The sequence below is a fragment of the Falco biarmicus genome, chromosome 4 (assembly GCF_023638135.1).
Source record: "Falco biarmicus isolate bFalBia1 chromosome 4, bFalBia1.pri, whole genome shotgun sequence".
Classification (NCBI taxonomy): Eukaryota; Metazoa; Chordata; class Aves; order Falconiformes; family Falconidae; genus Falco; species Falco biarmicus.
Genome location: NC_079291.1, coordinates 17760804 through 17784597, shown reverse-complemented (window position 1 = coordinate 17784597; position 23794 = coordinate 17760804). Strand labels below are relative to the sequence as shown.

The 23794-nt window shown below is 43.1% G+C and overlaps 1 protein-coding gene across 5 annotated transcripts in view; it reads left to right on the top strand.

Annotated features, from left to right (window-relative positions):
• Positions 1 to 23794, top strand: part of STARD3NL (STARD3 N-terminal like) — a 30270-nt gene that overhangs the window by 6254 nt on the left and 222 nt on the right. Inside the window, exons 2-8 of one of the 5 annotated variants that reach the window (XM_056334922.1) lie at positions 2429 to 2588; positions 11395 to 11691; positions 14502 to 14579; positions 16381 to 16458; positions 18089 to 18142; positions 18245 to 18362; positions 20889 to 20987. In XM_056334922.1, the coding sequence (XP_056190897.1) occupies positions 11467 to 11691; positions 14502 to 14579; positions 16381 to 16458; positions 18089 to 18142; positions 18245 to 18362; positions 20889 to 20987 (652 nt within the window). In that variant the 5' untranslated portion in view covers positions 2429 to 2588; positions 11395 to 11466. The remainder of the gene's footprint in view (positions 1 to 2428; positions 2589 to 11394; positions 11692 to 14501; positions 14580 to 16380; positions 16459 to 18088; positions 18143 to 18244; positions 18363 to 20888; positions 20988 to 23794) is intronic. The other 4 variants (XM_056334923.1, XM_056334924.1, XM_056334925.1 and 1 more) reach the window with 4 other exon arrangements.

The following is a 23794-nucleotide window of genomic DNA, read 5'->3' as shown; positions in this document are numbered from 1 at the left end:
TCTGCCTCCCTATTTTAAAACTAGAGATTGTAAAACCAAAGTATTCTTGTGTACTTTGTGCTTTAACTGGAATAAGAACATCTGTAGAGAAAGGATGCAGACTAGTCTTAAAATTCCCAGATATGCTGTGAAGTAACTAATAGGAAAACAGATCAATTGGGTTAATTCGAATAAGTACAGAATAAGAATTTGAATAAGAAATATTTTTGTTTCATTTGATTCAAGATTCAGATGCTGTGTCTCTGATCTAACATGTCAAGAGGTAAGGGTTATAAATTACATGATGCATCCATCACTCATTAGGCAAATTCTCATTACTATAAAGGCTACTACTATGTGTAGGGCAGGTGTTTTTAGGTGGTCCTATAAACCTCTGAGTATTGCTGGATATCGGAGTTATAGTAACATCTCCCAACAAGGCTTAACTAGTGTTCTGAAAGTTCAGGAAAGGCAGGAGTTGCCTTAAAATTGTTACAGGTTAATTTTTGCTATGGCGAGTATTTTATTTTATTTTTAATGGCTTCCTCTCATGCCTGAATTTTGGCTAACCAACACATGCAGCTGAGCTTGAGTTTTAAAGCAGTGACTGATAAACTCATCTCAGTCACAGCAGGTAGCATCTAACAAGGGGCAGCTTGGGAGACTTGGGTAGAACCGTAGAAAAAATTCTCTACTAATGTTCACCAGAGAAACTGTTAGAGGTTTTCAAGACTCAGCTGTTGAGAGCCTCAACTCAACCAGTGTTAGCACTGGTCAAGTCCAGTGCTGGTCCTGCTTTGAGGAGGAGCTTGGACTACATGACCTCCAAAGATCTCTTCCAACCAACATTTCTCTGGTGACACAAATTACTGAGTTTTCGTTCTCTCCATTTTCTATAACTCTGTACCTGTTTTGTGTCGGCCAGATATGAGTTTCTCTTTTTAGTCTGCTCATGCTATTCATGTTAATGCGCAGGAGCACTGTGTGCACTTCTGGGCCCCACCACTTAAAAAAGGCTGTGAAGGTCCTTGGCTGCATCCAGAGGAGGGCAACCAAGCTGGTGAAGGGGCTGGGAGGCGTGGTGGCTGAGGGGCAGCTGAGGACACGGGGTTTGTCTAGTTTGGAGGGAAGGAGGCTGAGGGGTGACCTCGCTGCTCTCTACAGCTGCCTGAGGAGGGAGGTGGAGAGGGACAAGCTGAGCTCTGCTCCCTGGAACCCAGTGCCAGGGCGTGTGGGAGCAGCTCAAAGCTGCGTCTGCCAGGGGAGCTTTGGACTTGGCATGAGGGTGGTCAGACCCTGGGACAGGCTTCCCGGAGAGGTGGTCGATGCCCCCCTGTACCTGTCAGTGTCGAAGAGGCATTTATTTGGGCAATGCTCTTAATACCATGCTTTAACTTTTGGTCAGCCCTGAAGCAGTCAGGCATTTGGACCAGGTGATTATAGGTCTCATCCACCTGAACTATTCGATTCTCTTCTCCTGCACTCGTGATGAGTCGAATAACAATGAGACTGCTATTTACCTGAAATGCCAGGGTTTTTCAGCTACAAAACCACTCTCAAGGACACATAACACAATGGATGCAAGTGGAAACAGGATTTTTGTTCTCTGACTGTGTTTCAGGGCCGATGTTCACAAGCATTAACAGAATGCACAAGTGTAGCCAGGAGCAGGCTGATGCAATCCTCGCTTTAGCTTGAAAAATCATCACATGAAGTCTGGCAAAGGAAAGTCAGAGAGCTATAGAAAGGCACGAATGCCCTATGCCTTGTGGAGAGCCGTGTGCTCTTGAGGCTGCCTGGGGAATACCGATTTCTGTCTCGCTCCCATGTCTCTTGTGAGGAGGAGTTAACAGCACAGCTGGTACCCAGCACAGTTGCTAGGATCTCCACCTCTCCAGGCAAGTTTTCACATGGAGTTTCTTGCAGTGTCATGAATGACAGGCTGTTTTATCTTCCTGGTGAATGTCCTTCATCCAGGAGCAGCAGGGAATGAACTTGCCGGTCTGTAAACATCATTCCTTCCTAGGATGCTCTTTTGACCACACATCCTTGCTGAAGCCTGACATAGAGAAGACCCCAGACAATGGGACTGCCTGGAGCCAAAAGAAAGGGTGCCAGCTGAACCCAGCCTCCTTCAAATCAGGGGCAGGCACTGTGTCAACCCACAGCTGATACAACAGTCCTGACAATATATATCTGATACTGAAAAAACAGAAAATAAGTATAAAATACTCACCTTTGGCAGAAAGAGGAAAGCAGATAACTGTTGCACAAGACAGCTCTTTCAGGAAAGAGCTCAGAAACAGCAAGAATGTCATTTTCTCTCTTCTTTTGTAGTAAAATTCTTTGACATGTATTTTAGCTTGAAGAAATCCAAATCCCAAAGAATCCCACACCTAGTTTGTAATTAGATTCTCTCTTTGATTTCTAAATTATCTTGTTCTTTTAGCTTTTGACAAGAAAGGACTATATCTAATGTCCTGAATCACTGAGGATGCCAAAGCTTGGATAATATGGCAGCATGAATAGAGGCCAAGCAGCCGCTGTTCCCTGGAGAGTGAGGATGAAGTGCATGGTATTTCCAAAAGCATGGCACGCAGTGATGACAGGTATACTCTTCTGCCTTCAGAAACTTGCTTCGCTGTGCTTCTTGGCCAGGGATGCATGGAAAGCGCTCTTGTGCCTGCCGTGTGCTTCCACTGCACACAGGGAGAGCTGGAAAGTGGCAGGTCCTGATGGGGCAATGAGCCTGGAGCCCTGCCAAGCAGAGGCTGTTTTGCACAAGCGAGAACCCTTGGGGAGATAGTGCCAAGGGCAGAGCAGAGCTGGCCCATGGTACAAAGCGGCAATGGGCGAGAGAGTCCGAGAGAGCCGGGGCACGAGCGGTGCCTCGGGGGTGCGAGAGCAGCAGGCGAGAACCTGGCCGAAAGGGCTCGGAGGAGCCCTGACAAGGGGCTGTGCTCGGTGCGACAGAGGACAAGAAGCAACCTGCGGGGGCCAGACTGGGGCCCCCCTCCCCGGGAGCCCCGAAAGCTTCCTCCCCCCGGGTGCGGGGCACGAGGGCCACCTTCGTGGAGCACGAGCAGCGGGCACCCAGCCAGAATGGCCCAAAGGAGCCCTGGCCAGGGGCCCTGCGCGGTGCTGCAGAGAAAGGCAAAAAACCCCCGGGGCAGGATGCTTGGTAGCCCACCGCGGGGGAAAAAAAGCCTTCCTCCCCCCAGCTGCAGGGCACGAGAGGCCACCTTCGCGGTGCACCAGCAGCAGGCGGTGACCTGGCCCGAGGGACCCGAGGAGCCCTGACAAGTGGTCACGCTCAGTGCTGCAGAGGAAGGCGAAAAACCCCCGGGGGCCAGTGCCAATGTGCCCCGGGGGAAAATTCCTTCCTGACCCCAGGCAGCGCTGGCGATCGGCTGTTCCCTGAGCATGTGAGCGGGACCGGCCTCCTCGTCCCACGGGCTGGGCACGCCTCCCGGGAGATGCCAAGCCTCTCCCTCTGACCTGGAGCCATCGCAGGGGCTTCCAAGAGTGACCAAATGCCCCCGGCCCGATCTACTTAGGGGGCAAGACTCCTGCTGGCACCTGATGGGACACCAGTGGGTGCTCCAAAGCTCCGGGACCCCTGGCAATACCTCTGCATCTTGTTTCTTACGGCTGTTGCCCCTGGCTCCACGGGGATGAGGACGGCGAGCCCTGCGGCGCTCCTCAAGAAGGCGTTCCCGTGGTGTTGCCTCCGCTGTCCAGCTGAGAAGGCCCGACAGCCTCGGGCACCCCCAGGGGTGGGTGGTTCTTCTCCTCTCCTGAGGGGCTGGTGTCTGTTCCCCGAAGGCTGAAACATCTCCACCCGTCAGATGGGCTTTGGCCGTGGCCCTGCCGGGAGCTGCCCTTGCAGCGGAGAAGCTCCAGCAGCCTCGTCCAGGCTCCAGGCTCCCTCCCCCAGCCCCCAGGGAATTCCATGATTCCCTCGAGGGCTCCCTCTCGGGTGTCTTCAGGCCGGTGCCAGGCCAGCTCTGGCAGGGCGACACGGGTCGATGCCCCTTTTATACTCCCCCGGGGCACTGTGACAGCGCGTTGCCGGGTGACGGCACTGTGACATGGGCTAACACGGGGGTGACACATTGCCCCATGCGCAGCCCCACCCCCGCCCAGCACCCTTGGGAGGAAGGGCCCAGGGGGCTGTCCCTGCCCTCGGTGGCCATGCACGGGGCACAGCTGATGGGTGTCCCTGACGCCTCCTCTGCCACTCAGCTCCCGAGGACAAACCCCGGGCTGTTCCTCCTCTCTCAGGCTGTGGCAGGGACCATCCCTGCAGCCCAGAGCCCAGCCCTGTCACCGTCCCCTCTCTGCGCCAGAGCTGATGTCCATGAGGCCACACAACAAGGAGGACCAGGGACACAAACTCTTTTGCGAGGGGATGACAGGATGGTGTTGGTAGCTGCAGCCTGGAGCAAAGCCAAAAGCGTAGCCAGAGCTGTAGGCAGGGATGGTCGGTGCCACAGATGCCATGGAAATGGCACAGGCTTAGAAAACCAAGTGAGCAGAGGTTTTGCTGGTGTGGCGGAAAGGCTGGTCATTTTCAGACCTAGAACACTTGGGTCCATGCCCAAAGCACAGCCAGACAACTCTTTCTAACAGCAAGTATAGCCCATTGCTGCTATTGCCATCACATCTTCTCCCACTGAATCCAAGCTACGCAGCTGGCCGTGGTTATATGGGGTACAAAATATGCTTCATTTGTGGGGTAAAACTTCCACAGTTCATTTGTGACTTCCACCTTTATGAGCGCTGTTTACATACCTTGATTTGTGAGAAGATGTTCAGAGCTTACCTAAACCCCTGGCAAATCTCCTTTTCCTTTACGATTTAGTATTTTGAGTACTGAAGGATTAACACAAGTACTTTGTTCTTGTTTTGTACGTGTGTGCCAGAAGTCATATGTACATTGAGGTTATATAAAAAACCCAAAGGGGGAGTCGGTTTTATACCATATACATTTCTTTGGTTGTCATGATGCCGGAGACGGAAGAAAGGGGGGTTGTTCCCTCTGTGTAAATTTTGCAGAGACAGACGGCATGCATGACTTCCTCATCATTCCTTACCAATGCACAAAATGCCATGTGTTACAACACTTGTTATGGTGAGGTCTTCGTCTGGGAAAGAAGTCCTGGGTTGCTTTGTGTTCTTTTTCAGTAGCTCTTTTCCCGCTTTAGGCTTCCTCCTTGATACCTTTCTTGGGAGCGATGGCAGCCCTTTCAGCCTTTGTCTGGCTTCTTGTAGTTGTCGTCTTCTGTAGGTCCTCCATGCTCCTAATCAACCGCCTTTGTCTTTGCCTGCCTTCATCCCAGATGGAACATACCTTTCTTGAGCCCAAGGAATGAGAAATGTCCATAGTGGTGCAGGTGGGTGCTCCCCAGGGCTTTGCACAATGCTTGTCCTTCCGATACAGATACCTTGCCTGTCACACAAGAATGCGTTTGCCAGGATCACATCTGTGGCTTATAGTCACCCTGTGACTTACTTGTGCCTCCAGGAACATTTGCCTACTCCTGTCTTTTCAAATTGTAGCAGAAACCGACGGCGCTCCACCTGACGTTGTGTTACCTGTTCCTGCCCCGCAGTCCTTCATGCGTGGTGGGTTGATGTAGGGGGTATCTCTTCCGCGCGAGCTTCAGCTGGTAGCGAGGGTGGGGGCTGCAGAACTCTACCGTGAGGTACATCTTGTTCTGGTTTGTGGGTGGCATGAAATGGAGACTAGGATGTGTGCAATAAATGTATCTTTGGAGAAGGCAGGAAGCCTACCGATCCTGAATGATGTTTTTCTGCAATCTAAATTTGAAAGACTTGAGCATGAACCTCGCTGCTTCATAGATCTGATGATGTCCAGGCATGAATGGTGGAGCCTGAGAGCTGTGTTAAGGGGGCTTTCACCCATCAGTAGCCTGGTGGTGTCCAGCTCCATGCAGCCATGACCAGCAGATCCAGCCCTGCAGCTGCCGGCTGAGCAGCAGACGGGCCGTGTGGGTGGGCTCTGGACGTGGAGCTGGTGGTGTCAGTCCAGTCACTTTCCAAATGGATGTCTGCTTCTTAGGGAAGAAAATAGCCACAGCTGATGTTAACGGAGCTTCCCCTGTGGAAGTTCCATTGGAGAAAGCGCCCCATCAGCCCCGAGAGTGGAAAAGCGACAAGAGTTCAAGCACTGGTGGGTCAGTGTGATGCAGTTAGTGGCACAGCTGTCTGCAAGGATATGCTTTACTCTCCAGCTGTGTGCATAAAGGTGGCTGATGATTTTTTAAATGAATCCTGCAGTGATTTAGTGAAGAGGAAGGTTGTTGCTGGTCATGCTGAGATGGGTATGGAGGTGGCTGGCTAGCTGGCCATCCAACACTAAAAGGCCAGCGCCTCTCCGCACCTGTAAGATAGCTGCAAAGAAGGACTGAAGATTTTGCTTTTTATACACCTGCCTGAAACCACCTGAGAATGCTGGTGTGATTAAATGACTGATTATGTTACTTGGTTACAAAGGAACGTACTTAAGACTGGTTTTGTAATTAATGAAAGACACTATGGAAAACAGTCTTCTAACACACATTTTGTGGTGCTAATCAGTGTGCAGAAAGCTGCCAGGCTATGTTTATTCTGTTAAAGGATCTCAACGTTTTGGTGACAGCTCAGTGTGACGAGAGGCCCTCGCATGTGTCCAGATGGGTGTCTGATGGATCAGCCATCAGAGGGAGGCTGGAGATTAATTCCCTTGCCGCGAGAGCCCCCTGTCCAGACAGCTCTGAGGCAAAAGGCAGACTGTCAGTAGGAAGGAATTCAGACTATATGGACTTTTAAAGCTAAACGCAATGTTTTGAGTGATGCTGGAAAATTAACCAGTAGCCAGTGCATTCTAAGACCATGCTTCCTCTTTTCAGAGGGCCCTGTGGGGCAAAGGGATGCTGAAGGAGCACATCCCAAAAGAATTAGCTCTAGCTGTACTAATTGCATTCCTGTACTGTGCTGTATCTAGCAACAATCCAGACTGGAAGTAACAATTTCCTATATAATTGGCACTGACTGCCACATCAAAAAACCAAAGGTCACTCCTTTTAGCCAATGTAGATGGAAATTTTTTTGGAAGTGCAGGTGTTACTTGGCTTTTCTCGTTTGTTCACAGTTTCTTGGCTTTTCTGTTTTAACTATGGCCACTGTCGGCCACATCTTGGGTTCATATCTCATCCCAAACAGTTTCCTATGAACCGCTGTTACGCAGCAGGGCACTTGAGCGTGAGCGTTATCGGTACAACGCAAGTGCTGTTTACAGCGCTCGAGTGTGGGGATTGTGCTCACACCCTCGGGTTCAGGTGGCCCAAAGTTCATTGTAGCGCTTGAGACACCTGACCAAACACATGCCACATACGTCTTCCTGCTGTAAAGAAAGCCCTTTGACAGCTGTGTTTCAAGCAGCTGCTGTAGAAATAAAGGAGGAAGCTTGAAAGATGTATTGTGCTTGGCCAGCCTTGCCTGGTGCTTTTGGCTGCCTGGGACATGACTTGCAGGGAGGCAACATCCAACATTTCCTTCTGCTCTTAGAAAAGATCCTCCGGGGAGGCAGATTTCATTTGCAAGCAGCGCCTGGCATCATACGAGCGCTGCTCTAACACGGGCCATACTGGCGCCACTCTTTGAAGCACAACAGCACTTTGCCTTCCCGTGGCTTAGCTGTTGCCATTGCCCGTTTCACAAGTCCAGCTCGGGTGGCTGGTGCGATGGGAGAGGCAGCAGGTGCACGGGAACGTGTCCTGCCTTGCTTTGTTCTGGCCTTCTCCCTCTGATGATTTCTGCTAATGTCTCCCACGGGGACCATCTGTCCTTTTCATCCACATCTGTAGGAGTGAGACTGTTGGAAGAAATAATCCTAAGGGCAATATCATTTTGGCAGCGTGCGCTAGCACAAGGTGGAAATTAAATGGAAGGGAGTTAGGCGCTTTCCCTGTCCAAATTCAGCAGCTCAGTTAACTAAGAAACTTTTCTTGGAAAGGAGAGGACAGGGTCATAAGCGCTGACTGTTGATTTCCAGCACCTAGAGATGGTTTTGTGCTCAGTCTGGCCGCTTCAGCAGGAGGTGCAAATGTCCGGTGCTTCCTTGAAGTGAGCCTGAAAGGTCAAATCTACCCAAGGCCTCCTTGCCACGGAGGAGATGGAGGCTGGTCCCCACGGGGCTGTTGGGCTCCGAGTGAGCAGCGCCTGCATGAGCAAACCCCACGGGTACCGAGTCAGGCTGGGCAGGTGTTTCAGGGATTTGCATTGCCTGAGAAGAAATGTGGGTGTTTAGGAACCTTTACACCTGGATTTGGTCCCCCGTGTCTTTTCTACAAACCCATAAAACAGGCTGAGAAGGGCAGCCAAAGATGGTTATGTGTCTTCTCTCATTAGGAATATAACAGTGTCAGTGATCTCCTTTGCCATTGGAATCTGGTGCCCTGCAGCTACCTGGTGCCAGGATGCGTAACAACACAAACCTAAACAATACTCCAAAATTAGGACGTCTCCTTTCATTTAGGATTTACCTCCTCTGCTGCAAGCATAAAGCTAAATAGCATTTGCAGGCAGAAAGTGAAATGTTGGCTCCATGTAGAGCCCTATGAGGGTCCTGTGGCAGGCACAGCATCATCTTGTTTTCTGGTGTGCAGTACCATGTGAGCTTCACTTTGAGATCTTCTAAGAAAATACTGGTTATTTATAGCTCTGTTCTGTTCAAAGTTAAAGCCTTTTCCCATCAAGGCTTCCTGGAGAGGAGGTCAATGCCCCAAACCTGTCAGTGTTTAAGAGGCATTTGGACAATGCCCTTAAAACCATGATTTAGCTTCTGGTCAGCCCTGAAGCAGTCAGGTACTTGGACCAGGTGATCATTGTGGGTCCCTTTCAGCTGAACTGAACCATTTCATTTTCTTTTGTATTCTATAGAATTGTGAGTCTGATGGTACTAATGAAATTAATGGTGTTTTGTGTTCAGGGGAAGATAGGGCAGCATAAATGGTAGTTCTTCAGAAGTTTTACTTACTTTTCAAAATGTTTTTTCTGTCAAGCAACATGAATCCTTGGGTATGGACTAGTTGTACTAGGGAACATTATGAGATAACCATGTTTCTACTCAACTTTGTTGTGTACTGTACTGAAATATGTTTTTGCATAGTAAATAGTTAAATGATATGTTCTGTTTTGAGTAGACAGGTGTTTGAGATAACGTGAATAATATCAAAATAACAGATAAACGTGATTTGTAGAATAAGGTTTGGTGGCTGGTATTTGAAACAGAGGTATAGAATAATTGCAGAACAATTTCTGACTTAAAATGTATATTAACATGGGATAGTTGGAGAGAAGCAGGTTCACTGGAATTCTTAATGTGGAGTAAATCTGCGTTCATGTTTGTACTGTAAAACTTGGTCCTTTCAGTACTATAACTGTACAAGTGTGGTTAGTTTTGTTAGGGTGTTTTTGTGTGGTTTGTTGTTTTTTTTTTTTAAGGTAGAAACCTGATACAAGTTCTGTTTAGCTTCAAAGTTTGTCCACTTGCCTAACGGTGTTTATAAATTCTAATTTGTGCATGACTTGGGGGAAGGGAGGGAGCATGTGTTAACAGAGCTGAGGCTAGTACTTACTGGGAAAAGTCATTGCACAAATCCTGAAGTCAGGTAAACAAGAGGACGGCAATGAGAAATAATGGAGTTGGTCAGTTGTAAATCTGCTTGAAAAGATCTTGAAACAGGAGTGAGTGCCATACAACAATTTCTGTCTTTATTTTCTTCTGATTAATGATGAAACTGATTATCTCAGTCTCATATTCCCACTTCCTAATTTCTGTTGTCATGTGCTCTGCTCATACCTCTTTAAAGGAGATAGGTCCAGTGAAAGGCCTGTCAGTCAGCTTTCCTGGTCCCGTGATTTATGGCTGAGAACCACAAGACATACACCTCGGGTTGGCTTTGGAAAGCCATGGGCAGGAGCATCCTGGGGCTGACTGCCGGGTAGGAGCAGAGTGGCAGTAGCCTGCCTGTGCTTGCGCTTGGCCTTGTGCTTGGTTTGACCCACAGCCAGCTACCACAGTGCGATGGTGATGGATAACTGGCTTGGTGTGCCTCCGACTGCTTGTTTATGCAGGCAAGGTCGTTTCAGTTTCGGTGCGGGTTTGTTACCATTCTCATGACACAGCCTACGAAAAGCAGACTTTGAACTACCTAAAGGCTGTTATGTGTGACTTGACCAGGACATTGGGTGTCCCTGGCTGGCCCGCCTCTTCCTTGGCTGTGATGAGTGTGCACTGGCAGCTCCCTGCTCCCTGCTCCACCTTTCTTTTCCCCCTGTGTCCTTGCGTTTGCTTAGTGGTGTGTTACAGATGCCCTGTCTGCTTTTCCTGTTGTGCTTCGACTGACTGTTCTTGCAGACGTGGATCTGAAACACTGTTGGAATAGAAGAGGCAAAGGTTCCTCTTTTTGTTCTGCAGTTTACTGAAAGACAGCCCACACAGCAAGAGACAAACTTTTGGTCTTGAATTTCAAAAAGCTATTCCCTCAGTGTTACTGGAGGTTGTCTGATGTGATCTGTGTTGTGGGATGTATAGCTTAATCTTTTATTTTTTTCTTTATGTTTCCTTGAAGCTTTTGTGACCTTCTTAGTCAACTCTTTCTAGAAGCTTTAATTGGAAAAAAGGTTCTCATGGAGTAATGGAGTGAATCACACATCAAACTGCTCCAGTTTTATAAGAAATTTAACCTGTGTTGTTTTTTGGGTTTTTTTAAAAGCCTTGTAGTCAGAACAGTCTTATGATAATTGCATTACCTTTAACCACTGGGTTGCATACAGATTTTTCAGTGACACCCCATCTGACAATGTAACTTGTCATAGCAGCTGAATTTATCTATAGAGCAAATAGCAGTGTATTTGCTTTATAGAATGATTAATATAGTATACAGGGGGTTTAATGTACTTTTAATCTTTCGGTTGTGTCAGCTTTGGTTGTGCTGGGAGCTAACACTGCCATTTTTCAGGAATGGTGTGTGGAACTTCCTCTAAGTTAAGCTTCCTGTTGAGAGCATTTAAATCAGAATTGGAAACCTTGAAGATGCACAGCATCATGCTCTGTATTCATTCATGTTTAATGGTCTCACTCTAACAATGTGGAGAATGGAGCCTTCTAAATCTGGACAGCACTCCCTTATTCCCACCAGTCTAATTGAACATTAATCCTCATGTTTCATAAATCCTCCGAGACATGAAGAGAGCCTAGATAGATCCTATTTTAGAAACAATTTGTAAAACCTACTTGTCACATCAGTTTAGCAAAAAGAGAACTGCCATAGTAAGATGAAAATACCTGCTGGAATTCTGGGGGGTTTGGTAACTAATGTGTTTTGCTTTTCTTTCTTTCTTTAGAAATTCTTCCTGTATGGATCAGCCTTCTAGTGATGGTGAAACTGGAAGACCACCACTCTAAGCAAACCCAGGATGAATCGGGTGCCAGGTGATGCAGAAAATGCTCACAGTAGCCATGTGGAATCCTGTCCTTCCTTGCGGGATGTCCACTCCATCAACCCAGCGCAGCTGATGGCAAGGATTGAGTCATATGAAGGCAGAGAGAAGAAAGGCATATCGGATGTCAGAAGGACTTTCTGTTTGTTTGTTACATTTGATCTCTTATTCATAACCTTGCTGTGGATAATAGAATTAAATGTGAGTTGTCTTTTCAGTACCCTTAGATTTCAATTTATTTGTTCACTTCAGGAGTGGTTATTAAGTTGCTCTTTTCTATCCCAAATTATATGCCATGAATCTATTTAAATTAAAACAGCTTCTTACTGTTAAGCTTTCAATAACATATGATTGACTCAACTGCATCTACTTTTAGTCATTAGGATACATGATTTATTATCTTCTTATCATTAAACATTTTGATGTTCCTGTAGTCTATGACCTGTGCTGAAGAAATCATTAGAAATCCAGTGAACTTTTCAAGCAGCAAGTACTGTGTGTCTGAATTTGGCAATATGTGTGAATGTTAACAGTATTCAAGAGTTTGCTTTCTGAGTAACTCAAAGTCAGCGATATTTCACTGAGGTGTTAGTCCCTGGAAAGACTTCTAATGGCCAGACCCTTTCTTTTGCTGTGATGTATTTTCTTTGAGGTAAAATTAGTATACTATACATTGTGTCATGTATGGCTGTGTGCATTTAAACAACATAAACTCCCACAGTTGCCACCTTTAAACTCCAGCATTTGTAATTTTCAAAACAAGGCGGTTTTCCTGAAATTTCCAGAAAGCAGTAGGATAGCTGATTTGTCATTATTTCATAAGTAGCATCCCAGTTCTTGAGATGGGTTTTAAGCTATAATCTCAGGTATTCATTTAAGAAAGGGCATACAGGAAAAATTGGAGGAATGAAGTTTCCTAGACAAGAAAGATCTTGAGTAAACATTTTTTGTCAGCATTCCTTTACAAGATAAATAACCTTGGTTATTGATCTGACATTGCAAAGTTTTGGGAGCTGACTGTTCAAGTAGTTCACTGCTGTAGTGAAAAATACACTTTTCAGTTTAATTTGAGAAAGCACACTGTGCTTGCCTGAATGCTGTAATTTTGTGACTGTTGCCCCTCTAGGTGGAAAGACTGTTGTATCCAGTGCATAAAGCTGTCTCAGAAAAGCAGCATAGTGTTCTGATGCATTTCTTTTTTTTTTTTTTTTTGGCCAGTTTCTCAGCAGCTTGTTCGACTAAGAGGAGCAGAGTCTGGGTTTGTATCTCTTGTCGAGGATTCAGAGTACAGATTTTCATATTAGTGCTCTCAGTATATTTATAGAATATATATGAATATATATGTATAGAAAATGCTACCAGCTCATGATGTTCCGTTTTGAATGCCACAGCATTAAGGGACTTCAAGATTCTAGCAGTTTTCTTTGTGAAAAGCTTTGTTTTAAGGAGAACATACTGGAGTCCTGTACTGCCAAATGTCAGCAGGGATGAAAAACAGGTGTTTTTTTTGTCTTCAGAAGTCATATTAGAAGCTATCTTTTGATACCTGGGATCTGACACAGGTTAGGGGTGTTTTGCTCTGTTTTTTGAATTGTTTTGTTCATTGGGAAGTCAAATAGCACTGCATTAGGGCTGTTCATCACTGCTGCATAAGTAATGGGACCAGAACTGCTGCCAGAGTTCCTGTAAGTATTGTTTTCCCTTTGTCACTCTTATCCAGTGTGCTTAGGTGTAATTTGTTTTTTAAACTCTTCAGGGATTAGCTCCATGGTAGTTTGAGCAAACCCTAACTCAAGGCTGTGATGGATTTCTGTTCATCTTTATGTTAACATGGTGCGCATGCAGCCACGCAGTGAACAGCTTGGAGGGGGGTGTGTTGGTTTTCCTTATTTATGCTGGAAACAGATGATCACATCTGATGCAGTAAAGCGACCTAGGGGAAGCTATATTTAGAAAGTTATTTGTCAGGTAGCCATAGAGAGGAGGGAGAGGAGAAGAAATAGAGGAAATTTGGAGTTGGAATTAGTCTCAGAAAAACACTGTCCAGCAGTATCGTTGGAAAAAGTGTGCAAGTGTCTAGACTGTAGTGCTTTGAGATGGTGAGCGTATGTTGTTGGCATGCTTTGGTAGCTCCTTTCTTTAAAAGGATGACAGTAGTCAAATTCAATACTAAAGCCTTCTGCTCATAGTTTCCCAGTGCTTTACAGAACTATTTCATGCAGTGCTTAATTACTGAATTTAATATTGAAAACAATGGGATGTGAACACTAAGGTTTTTCACTCCCAACTAAGATACATACTCCTCTCACCCTCTGACCCAGTACATCCGTAATTATTTTCTTACTGACCCAGTTTGAACAGAAAAGTGATAAATCTTTCCACTGGAAGGAAACACTGGCTAAAGATGTAGTTTTGAATCTTCTCAAGCAATGAAAGAATTAAACTTGGGTGTTAGTTATTTGTGGCAGAATGGTCTAACAGTTGTAGCTTCTGTGTTTTTTACAGCGGGATTTTTTTCTCAGCTCTCTTTAAACAAATAGATGTATGCTGAGAGGAGATGATCTGCAGTATGAATTCAGTTACTTTTATTTTCTGTTTGCTAATGTGACTAACTTGGAGGTAGTTTCTAGGTGTCTTTTTGATCAGCTGTTTGGATCCTACTTACGAGGCATAAAATGCTCTGTGAATTTTGTTTAATACCTTACAGTTAATAATTTCTTCTTCCCTCAACAACTTGTTTGCTTTTATTTTGGGACAGTCTGAAATGTAGCTTGCATAGGCCAGGTCATAGTCCTAGGTGTTTTCACTTTGGAAATTGTATATAATCATGAAAACCAAATAAGGACTAATCTTGAAATTGACAATTTTAGCATATATGACCTCTGTACTTAGTTTAGTGATCTTCTTGTACATCAGTGGGGAGCTGTTAATTTCGCCTATCAGATTCGTGTGTATTTTGCCTTCAGTAACTTCTGTTCTAAAGCTGTGTGTGTGTTGTTGTGTCTTTGTAGGTGAAAGGAGGCATTGAGACTACCTTAGAGAAAGAAGTCCTACAGTATGACTACTCTTCTTCATATTTTGATATATTTGTAAGTGTTCTTTAAAAAAAGAAAAAAAGCAGCGAAAGTGTAGTTTTCCCATGTTCTTCCTTCCACAGATATTCCCTAGTTTGAGTCTTGTGAAAGGCTTGATTTTTTTCTTGATAATTTAAACCAGAAGGACTTGTGCCAAATTTCACCCACCTAGGGATTGCCCAGTCCTGTTTTGGCAGCAGGCTCGTGGAGCCTGTGGATAGAGATGCTTAGGGACACTTAAATTGCATCTTCTGCTTTGGGGTCACGGAAGAGGAGATGAAAAACTCAGTCCAGAATGGAAGATTGATGTGGCATAAAGATAGTTTGTTAAGGGAACAAGACCAGTAGTCCTCCAGCTGTAACATCATTTTGTTTAAATCGATGTTTTTGTCCATGGAGAGAAATGTCAGTTGCAGTGAGGAGAGTGTCTTTCAGCAGCGCTGTAGCTCTGTAGTTGCAATGCATTTTGCACTGCATGGGCCAAGTTACTGATCTCAAAGTAAAAGCTGTTTCTTTACAGTTCTTCTAAAGGGCTCCATGTTTTTGCAAGATCATTAATTTTACCATGTCTTGCCTGGCAGAGATGAGTTGGTTTGGTATCAGTCATTTTATAGTGATGACTATATTCAGAAATGATAAAAAAACCCCATCCTTGCTTCTGCATTGGACCGGACCATTTGCTGTATCAAATAGAATGAGGTACCAGCTACAAAAATTTCTTAAGCTAGCAAACTAAGCTACTTCTCCCTTTCTCTCTCATTATTTTGCTGGCAGGTTCTCCATGATATACCTTACTGCAGAAAGCAAAAAAGTGTTACCTGTAAATGTTGATGCTTTGCAAATCATTTTGCCCTGTAGTTGAACCAAAGGTTAAAAACGTGTAATGTATAATAATAGATTTTTATTTCCTGGGAAGGAACTAGGTCATTGAATTCTGCAAAATAATTTGTGGGTTTATACAGGTTTTCTTCTGTTTCTGAAACATCTATATTTGTGTAAGATTAAATGAGTTCATTATACCTCTGGCCATGTCCGTCCTTGACTTCTCTTAATTTTTATGCATTTGTTTCACATTTCTTAGATTCTGAACACACCTTTTAAAACAAGTTGGAGGCAATCTATAGCAAAAAATAAACAGGGGAATTGAGGGTTAGGGTCCCTGATTCAGAAATCTCATCTGTCTGCTATTGATTTAATTTTCTGGCCTAGAAATTGTGTAACTTTACTGCAAAATATTTGGACCGGCCTGCTATTGCAGACATGTCCATAAAGAATAATTGATTGCTGCAAAGTTAATATTTCAATAAATAAAAAAAATGTAGTACGTAGAAAATTGGTTTTCAAAATTATTCCCATTTTGTGTCAAAAAAAGGTGTTTGTGAAATCTTTATAGGTTTTAATGATATTCTTGCACATTAGCACGCTAGTAAGATCAGTGAGATTCACCGTGATGCTCAAGGAATTTGCTGGATTAACTACATCTAGATTTATAGATGCGTAGATTCCAGTTAGTTAAAGTGATCATGCACTTACTTTGTTTAGCTTTCTTACGTTTTTAACTTATTTTTGGAATTGCACATACTTGCATATTTGAGCCTGTGTAGGCATGTGAGTGGTGCTGTTTGCTTTACAAGTGGGAAATTACATTCTATGTGTGTTTTATAAGCACACACTCAAATTTGTTTCTTGATAACAGAACTCTGATTGTCCTGTTTAAGTTGTTTTGTAAGCAGTTACTATGTTCAGTGAGCTGAGAATCTTGTGGTTCTTCTATGTTCTGAATTAACCAACAAATATTTTTTTCCTTTCTCTATAGCTACTGGCAGTCTTTCGATTTAAGGTGTTAATACTTGCATATGCAATGTGCAGACTGCGCCATTGGTGGGCAATAGCTGTGAGTAGTAGCCAAGCATAACGGAGTTTTAACTAGAATGGATCAAACACAAAATTTTAGATGCCTCTTAACGCTTGTATGTTAAGAATCATCTTGATGCTATATATAAAAATTCACTGTACAGTAACAGATGAAAAACTTCTGTTCTGGAAGATTTTCAGCCTAAAGACAAGAAGTTAATAGCACAGTGGGTGTGGTCCTTATTAGGTATCATGTTAATACAAATTGAAGACTTATTTTGAATCCAGTATGGCTGGCTAGTCTGCTTGTTACCTCTGACTTGTTAATGAATATTTGAAATATATTTGCATTTGAGATAGTGAACAGTATTCAAAAAGAATTAGCGTTACTGTACCAGAGAACCAGCTGTCCGTTAACTCCCACACGCTTAGGTGCCAGCCGTTGAGCACTAGCACCTGTATTGCTTCATAAAATTCTTGAGAACTGTAGGCAATCACAGTGGCTTTGAGAAAATACCTGTAATGCAGTTGTACTGTGTGGATGAGAAAGAAGCCAAACCTGATGATGTTCGTACTTCCACCAGTCAGTACTATAGATTAGAATACAGTGGGCGTATTGCTGGCTTACTGTGCTATAAATCTTAGACTTTTTCCCTTAGACTGTGGTAGGTGCATGTGGAACGTGTTCATGTGCAATCACACGCCATGATTGCTTTTTAAATGGTGGTATTAGCATGGCACAAACACATACATAATAGTAACTGCTGTTCTGATAGTGGGGTTTTTAAGTGCGTGCCTTGCGAAATCCCTTACTCTTAGCTGTGTAGCTTTAGAGTCTTTCTTCCAATGACATCCTCCAACTTGATGCAGTTGTTTGTGAGGTGGTGAGACTGAAGCCATCGTGGTAGTAAGCAATTAGATATATAAAGCTTCACTGAAGGTTTTGCAGAAGCCGTTAATCTTAAAATCCCACCTGTGCTTACCAGAAGCTAGTTAGGTTCTGCTATTATTTAAAGAATTGCTGGACTTGAATGCGCTACTAGATGTGGGAGCCTTCCTTAAGTGAACAGTACTCTGCCCTGCTTTTTTTCTGGGGTTTTTTTCAGACATTTTATGCAGCCTTCCATTTTTTTAAAATATGTCAGGGAGTATCAGGTCTTCAAAGTGATTAATTTTTCACAATATCAGTGTGTGAATTAAAATATTAATTCAAATTTACTTCTACAAAGATGATTTGGCATTTGAAATGAATCTTTTATTTGTATGGCAGTGAAAGGCATTTGGAGCAATTTGTTTGCTTTTTCCCAAACACATAGATAGATTTATTATTTTTTTTAAGGGACTTGGAGAATGCAATACTGGATCTTCATTATACAGCAAGATCACAGTTTATATAACTGAGCATATGTGTAGCATCTAAACCGCCTATTTGCTGTATGGAAATCAGGATTTGGAGATGTCTGTATTAAAAGTTACTTTTATATGGGGGTTATTTTAATAACACTTTTAAGTGTACCATACTTGTTACATTTTTTTTTTTTATTAATCTATGATCTTGCTGTTGTTGGTAAATTTGGTAAATATTTAAAGTTACAACTGATAGATAATGGCAGAAATAAGAAAGTAAATCCATTTATTAGTCTTAACTATTCTTACCCTATCTCTTTCAGTTTACAACAGCAGTGACCAGTGCCTTTTTATTAGCAAAAGTAATTATTTCACAGGTATATATTCTAATCAAATGTTTGTTTTACTTTGTTGTTTTCTTGAAACCAAGATTCTTCAGGGTAATTTCTGTAATGTTGTGTGGTTTTGTTTCCTTCAAGCTGTTCTCACAGGGTGCATTTGGCTATGTGCTGCCCATCATATCCTTCATACTTGCCTGGATTGAAACTTGGTTCTTGGACTTTAAAGTGTTACCGCAAGAAGCTGAAGAAGAAAACAGTAAGCTTTTGATATTTCCCCTCAGCCGCTGCAGCAGTTGGCAACATTCAATCCTATGTTATCTGGCTGAAGAATGCTGCTTTCAGCTTCTCAAAATCTGAAAGGCTGTGGGAAAAATTAAATAGTAATTCCTTTTCTGGAAAGGAACATACGCCTTCAGAGAAGTGGAGGTTTAATTAATTGAGGGAGGCAAAGTTGAAAGTTGCAAGGGCCAGATCAGCAAATTGTCAGGCACTTGGGAACGTACATATTCTGTATGCTTAAGATATTTAAGAAGATTTAACTGTCTGGAGCTTGTAAAAATTTATTTTCTGGGTAATGCATTGAGTAGGTATCTTTTAGGAAGAGTAGACACAATAACTAACTCAATGTCACTAACTTCTTTTGAGGTGGAAAAGGGGAAGCAGAGAAGTATTGTGGAGTGTCTGCTTCATGCACAGACAGAATGAGACCAGAGCAAATGTGAATTTCAGCCTCTTTGAGATGAGGCAGCGGGTCATCTGACACTCGCTGTGTTCAACTAAATGCGGGAATCCCATTGATTTAGTTGAAAGAGAGTATTGCTTGAGTGGTGAGGAAAAGAAAGCATAGATTTCTGCTACAGATGTTTTGTGAGTTTCAACAGCAGGACAGTAATTGTACAGTTAACCTGTTGTGAGCAGGAGAGTAACTGTACAGTGAACCTGTTGTTTGTGCATCATTACCTGAAAAACAGGACGAAACACTGTTGGAAGGGCATGTTTGCCTGTTATTAGGTAAAAAGGAAAACTGTACATGGGCATAGATGCCTCCATTTTTTTTAGTGCTCTGAAATGCAATCTTTCTACTTTGATCCCTTCCCTCTTTTCCACCACTCCAAGAAAGAAGAAGTTGGTTAAGTAAGTGTTTTTTTTTCCTAGAGAAATGGAAACCTAGGGTAACTTTTTATCCTCCCCTCTCTTTTGAGGGGTGTGTGGAAATACAGCTGCATCACACTTCTGTCTCAATAGATAAGAAATCTGGTTCAGAGACTTGTGCATTTTTTAGAATACATACTCATATTTTGATACATACACGTGTAAATACCTGATGATTATATTCATGAAATCGAGATATTATTGCTAAATCCTTGTGGGTGTGATTTAGTGACGCTTTCTTCATTTCTACTGAGCTTGAAATAGATGGTGTGTATTTAGAAAGACATGCTTTTTAGTTAAACTCTGCATATTTCCCAAAAAAGGTGCGGTTATACTGGAAAATGCTGATTTCAAGCAATTAAGTCAGACAAATGATAGGTATGTTTGAATTGGGTTGCATGGTGATACTTATATAGTGCCATATTTGCTTTTAAATGAGACAGACAATGAAAACAGATTTTAATAGGTTTTGCTTTTTGAACAGGTGGGTTTTCTCTCCTGTGTCTGATGGGAGTGAAAGCTGACTTTTTTCCACCTTACTGTTCTGTTTTATTAAAAAAAACCCGACCAAACAAAGAAAACCCACCACAGCAATTTTTTTGCCCAATGCAACAGTGCTCATAATTTGGAGAGGTTTTGCCTGTAACTATAAAAATAATAATAAAAAAGAAAGACAAAGAAAAAAGGGCAAAACTGTCTTTCCACTGGAGGAGACTTCAAGCTCTAAAAGTTTCCTTCTGTGATCAGGATTTAAAGCTAAAATCCAACCAGTATGTGTCTTCTAGTATCCTGTGACTCATTATTAAGTATGGAGACTAACCTTCATCTTTTGGACAGGGTGGATATAGAAGTAAAAGAGATGTCTCCTTTGGAGACTTTGAACTGGTCAATAAGATAAATTGGTATGTAAAAATAGTAGCTTGAGTTGAATAGAGGTTTGGTTTTTTATTTTTAAATAACTGCTGCTACCTCAGATAGCTGTCCTGATTCAGGTAAACATCAAGGTTTGGGGCTCTTTTTTCCCCCATCCGTCTTCATGTGGCAAAGAGCAAAGGATGCTCAGTAGCCTTAGGTTGACCTGAAATGCCATCTTGGCCTGTTATTATTAGAAGATTTGTTGATGGCAGTAAGGATGAGATTAATTAGTTCTCTTCCAACCTCTTTTGGTTTTTGTCTTTGTCATTAAACACTAGAATAGCCCTGTGTTATTTCCAAGTAATTTTCCTGATGTTAGATGAAATTGAGCCAAAATGAGTTGGAGCTTGAAGTAACTAGGTATGTTGAGACGGGCAGGTGAAAGCAGGTCATTAATGAGGAGTCTTACAGTGGCAAAGTGAGAAAATAGTTTATTTGGTTTTGCATGGCAGCTCACTGATCATTAAAAATGTATTTTAGAGTTTTAGTTACCCAGTGAATATTGATGAATTTACATATGGCATGCTAATCATACAGTTGCACATAGCAGAAGGAAGGGTTCCTTAATTCGTGTGTATAGTATCTCTGGTTTTTGCTAGTGTGTCTCCTTATCTGCCTGAAGTTATACAAGATTCTTCATTGGTACTTGATCTTTAAAATGCTGTGTGATAGCACTGAGGATTGTTTTTTGATTTGTTTTGTGTTTCCCTTTTAGGATTTTTGATAGCACAGGATGCTTCTGAACGAGCAGCTCTTCTTCACCCAGGAGTCCTCTCTGACGGGCAGTTCTATTCTCCTCCTGAATCTGTGGCAGGTAATTACATTTGCATAGCGAATGTCTTTTTGGTATTGACATTAAAGTCCTGCATATTTCACCCCTTCAGTGGGTAAGGCAGGGCAAGGGTGAAGGGAAAAAAATTAATTTCCTTTTTAAATGAAAAGCGTACTTTGCAGTCCTAAAATGACAGATTCTTTTTTATTTAGTCATTCAGTTTAGTTACTACCTATCAGCTGAATTACAATACGTGTAGTTAATGGAACTTCTGACATGACCTAAAGTTGTTAAAAACAAGGTAAATCTTAAAGAAAATGGTACCGCTGCTGAAAGGAGGCGGTTATTGTTTGTTTCTGCCATTGATGATTTTTGTGGGTCCCTTCCAACTTGAGATATTCTGTGATCTTTTATTTGCTAGCAGTAGTGTTTATGCAGGAATGCACTATTTAATCCAGCCTAAATTTGGAGCTTTATAGTATCTTGGGATAGGGGACCTGAAGCTGCTCTAAAGCAAACTGCAATGTCGGTCAGAGGCTCTTTTCTTTTCGCGTAACTAAAAGAAAAAGCCCTCTCTGTCTAAAAAGGCTAACGGTGTAGGTGTATTAACTTGGGGGTAAGTGTTAATTACACTTTACCTGCGCATATCATGTTCTTTGTTCGACTTGAGGTATGAGCCAAGTAATCAAAAAAAAAAAAAAAAAAAAAAGTAGTAAATACTGCAGGACTTCCAAATGTGTTTGCAGGCATTTCAAGGAAATGAGTAATTTCTTCATGGGTTGAGTAAATTTAAGTTACTTGAGGACTCGGTGTGAACCCCCAAATCCTATGTCAGGCTTTTTACACTAAAATGTAAATCTCTTATGTAAAGCTATGCTGTGTTATGCAATATATTTCAAATATTAATATCTGCTAGTTGCTACAACTATGTTTGCCTGTCGTGCATTATAGAGTTACACATGTTGCTGATATTTTTCAGTTTAATGGCTGTCTCTGTGGTTGCCGAGCATCTTGGCGTAATGAATGTCTTAGAGCTCCATCTAGGGCTGACAAAGCATTAAGACAATGTCAAGTATAAATAACGATTCAAAGTGAAAATACATTTTAGTTAAAGCGGTGAGTCTATCTTGAGGAATAACGGTTGGAAGTAGTATACTGGATTCAGCCTGGGATTTTTTTGGCAATAGCATATACAGTGTGAGAGGAAGTGTCAGTGGAGCTCGCAGGTTTTCCTTGGTAGTTTGGCTAGGTCAGTGTGAGCTATCGTGCCTCAGCACGTGGGTGGTGGCTGCAGGGAATGGCTGCATGTAACCTGGGTTTCAGTAACAGTGCACGTTCGTTCTCCTAGTCTGCCCTAACTGCCGAGTAAATTTAAGCACCCTTTATGGGTATGAGAAACAAAAGAAACAGTCAAGTGAATATATCTGAACTAAAACGCACACACTGGTAGTCATAGAGTATTCTGAAACTGTTAATGTTGTGCAGTAAAAATAGCTCACCATTAAAAATATGTGCTGCAAAATTCTGCATTTCTTTCAGACAACACAACTATGGATTGTTCTAATAGAACAATTTTTGGTCAATTTGCCTGACATATTGATTGGGAAAATGTTTAGAGATAAACTATTCCACATGACCGTGCAGAAGGGAATAAACCCTCTGCAGACATGGCAACATGTCCAAAAACAAGTCTTTGCTGTCAGGAGGTGACCTTTAAAACAGGCTCTGCTGGAATTTTCAGCGTATTTATCTTTTTGTCTTCCTTGAAGGTGCACGTGTCCACTGTCATACCCTTTTCCATCCACTTCTTTATAGGGGTTGACCCCTTCACCTTCAACATTAGACTTGGTTGCCAAGTAGGAGGTAGCAAGCGGAAAACCAGTCTGGAAAGAGATTTCTTCAGTTTCTGTACAATATAAGCTTCAAGATGAAAGGCAGGTATGCTATTCCAAGAAGAGAAGACTTTAGAGTAGTTTGGCCAAAAAAAAGGATTAACACTTCTTTCTTTTTTTACTTCCTTGTCAAAGAGAACGTGCATCCATAGTTCATCCCTAAATTGATAGCAAAAACCCAAGACATGTACTCACCTGTTTTTTTTTTTCCCTGTGTGCGAGTTTCATTTAAACTTCCCAAGACCAGTATGGCAAAGTGCACGGACTGGTAATTTCTTCAGCGGTCCCTGACAAGGGCTGACTGCTGCAGGGACTGACAGCTGCCTCAGGTGTGGGCAGAGGCATCTGTGGCTTGGGCTGGGTCTCCCGAACTGCGGCTCAGCACTGATCACCCTGTTTGCTTGGTATCTTCGTGCTCTCTCTGAAACAACTGCTCCATTAAGCCACTTTCCTGCCAAGCAGTGCCTCCAGCAGGAGCTGCCTCCGGCAGGAGCTGCTCCAGGGTCGCAGCCCTGTGACCAGCTGGGTCTTTTTTGGGGTCTTCCAGGGCTTTGGCAAGGTGGAGAGCTGAGAGCAGGCAGGGGATGAGGAGAAGAGAACTGGGCAGCGGGAGGCAGAGGGAGCTGTTAGGTTTCTGGCTTAGTGAGACAGTGTCTTGCCAGAACACTAGATGCTGGTTTACAAATTGATGTCTGTATTCCTGGCTGCTTTGGAAGTGTCTTCTGAAGTTGTTTTCTAAAGAGCAGGATGTGGCAAGTGGGAAAATCTGTTTGTCAGGGAGCAAATGTGGAGTTGATTGTCCAGAGTGTGTTGTAGTGACAACTTGAAGCACTTGCTACCTGAATTCCTTGACAGGGTAGGTATTCAAGAATGATCCCAGTGCTGGGGTTTGGGTTTGGTAACTGTTTAAAAAAAACAACCCTTCAGTGTGAAACATCTAAAAAGATAAGAAATTTA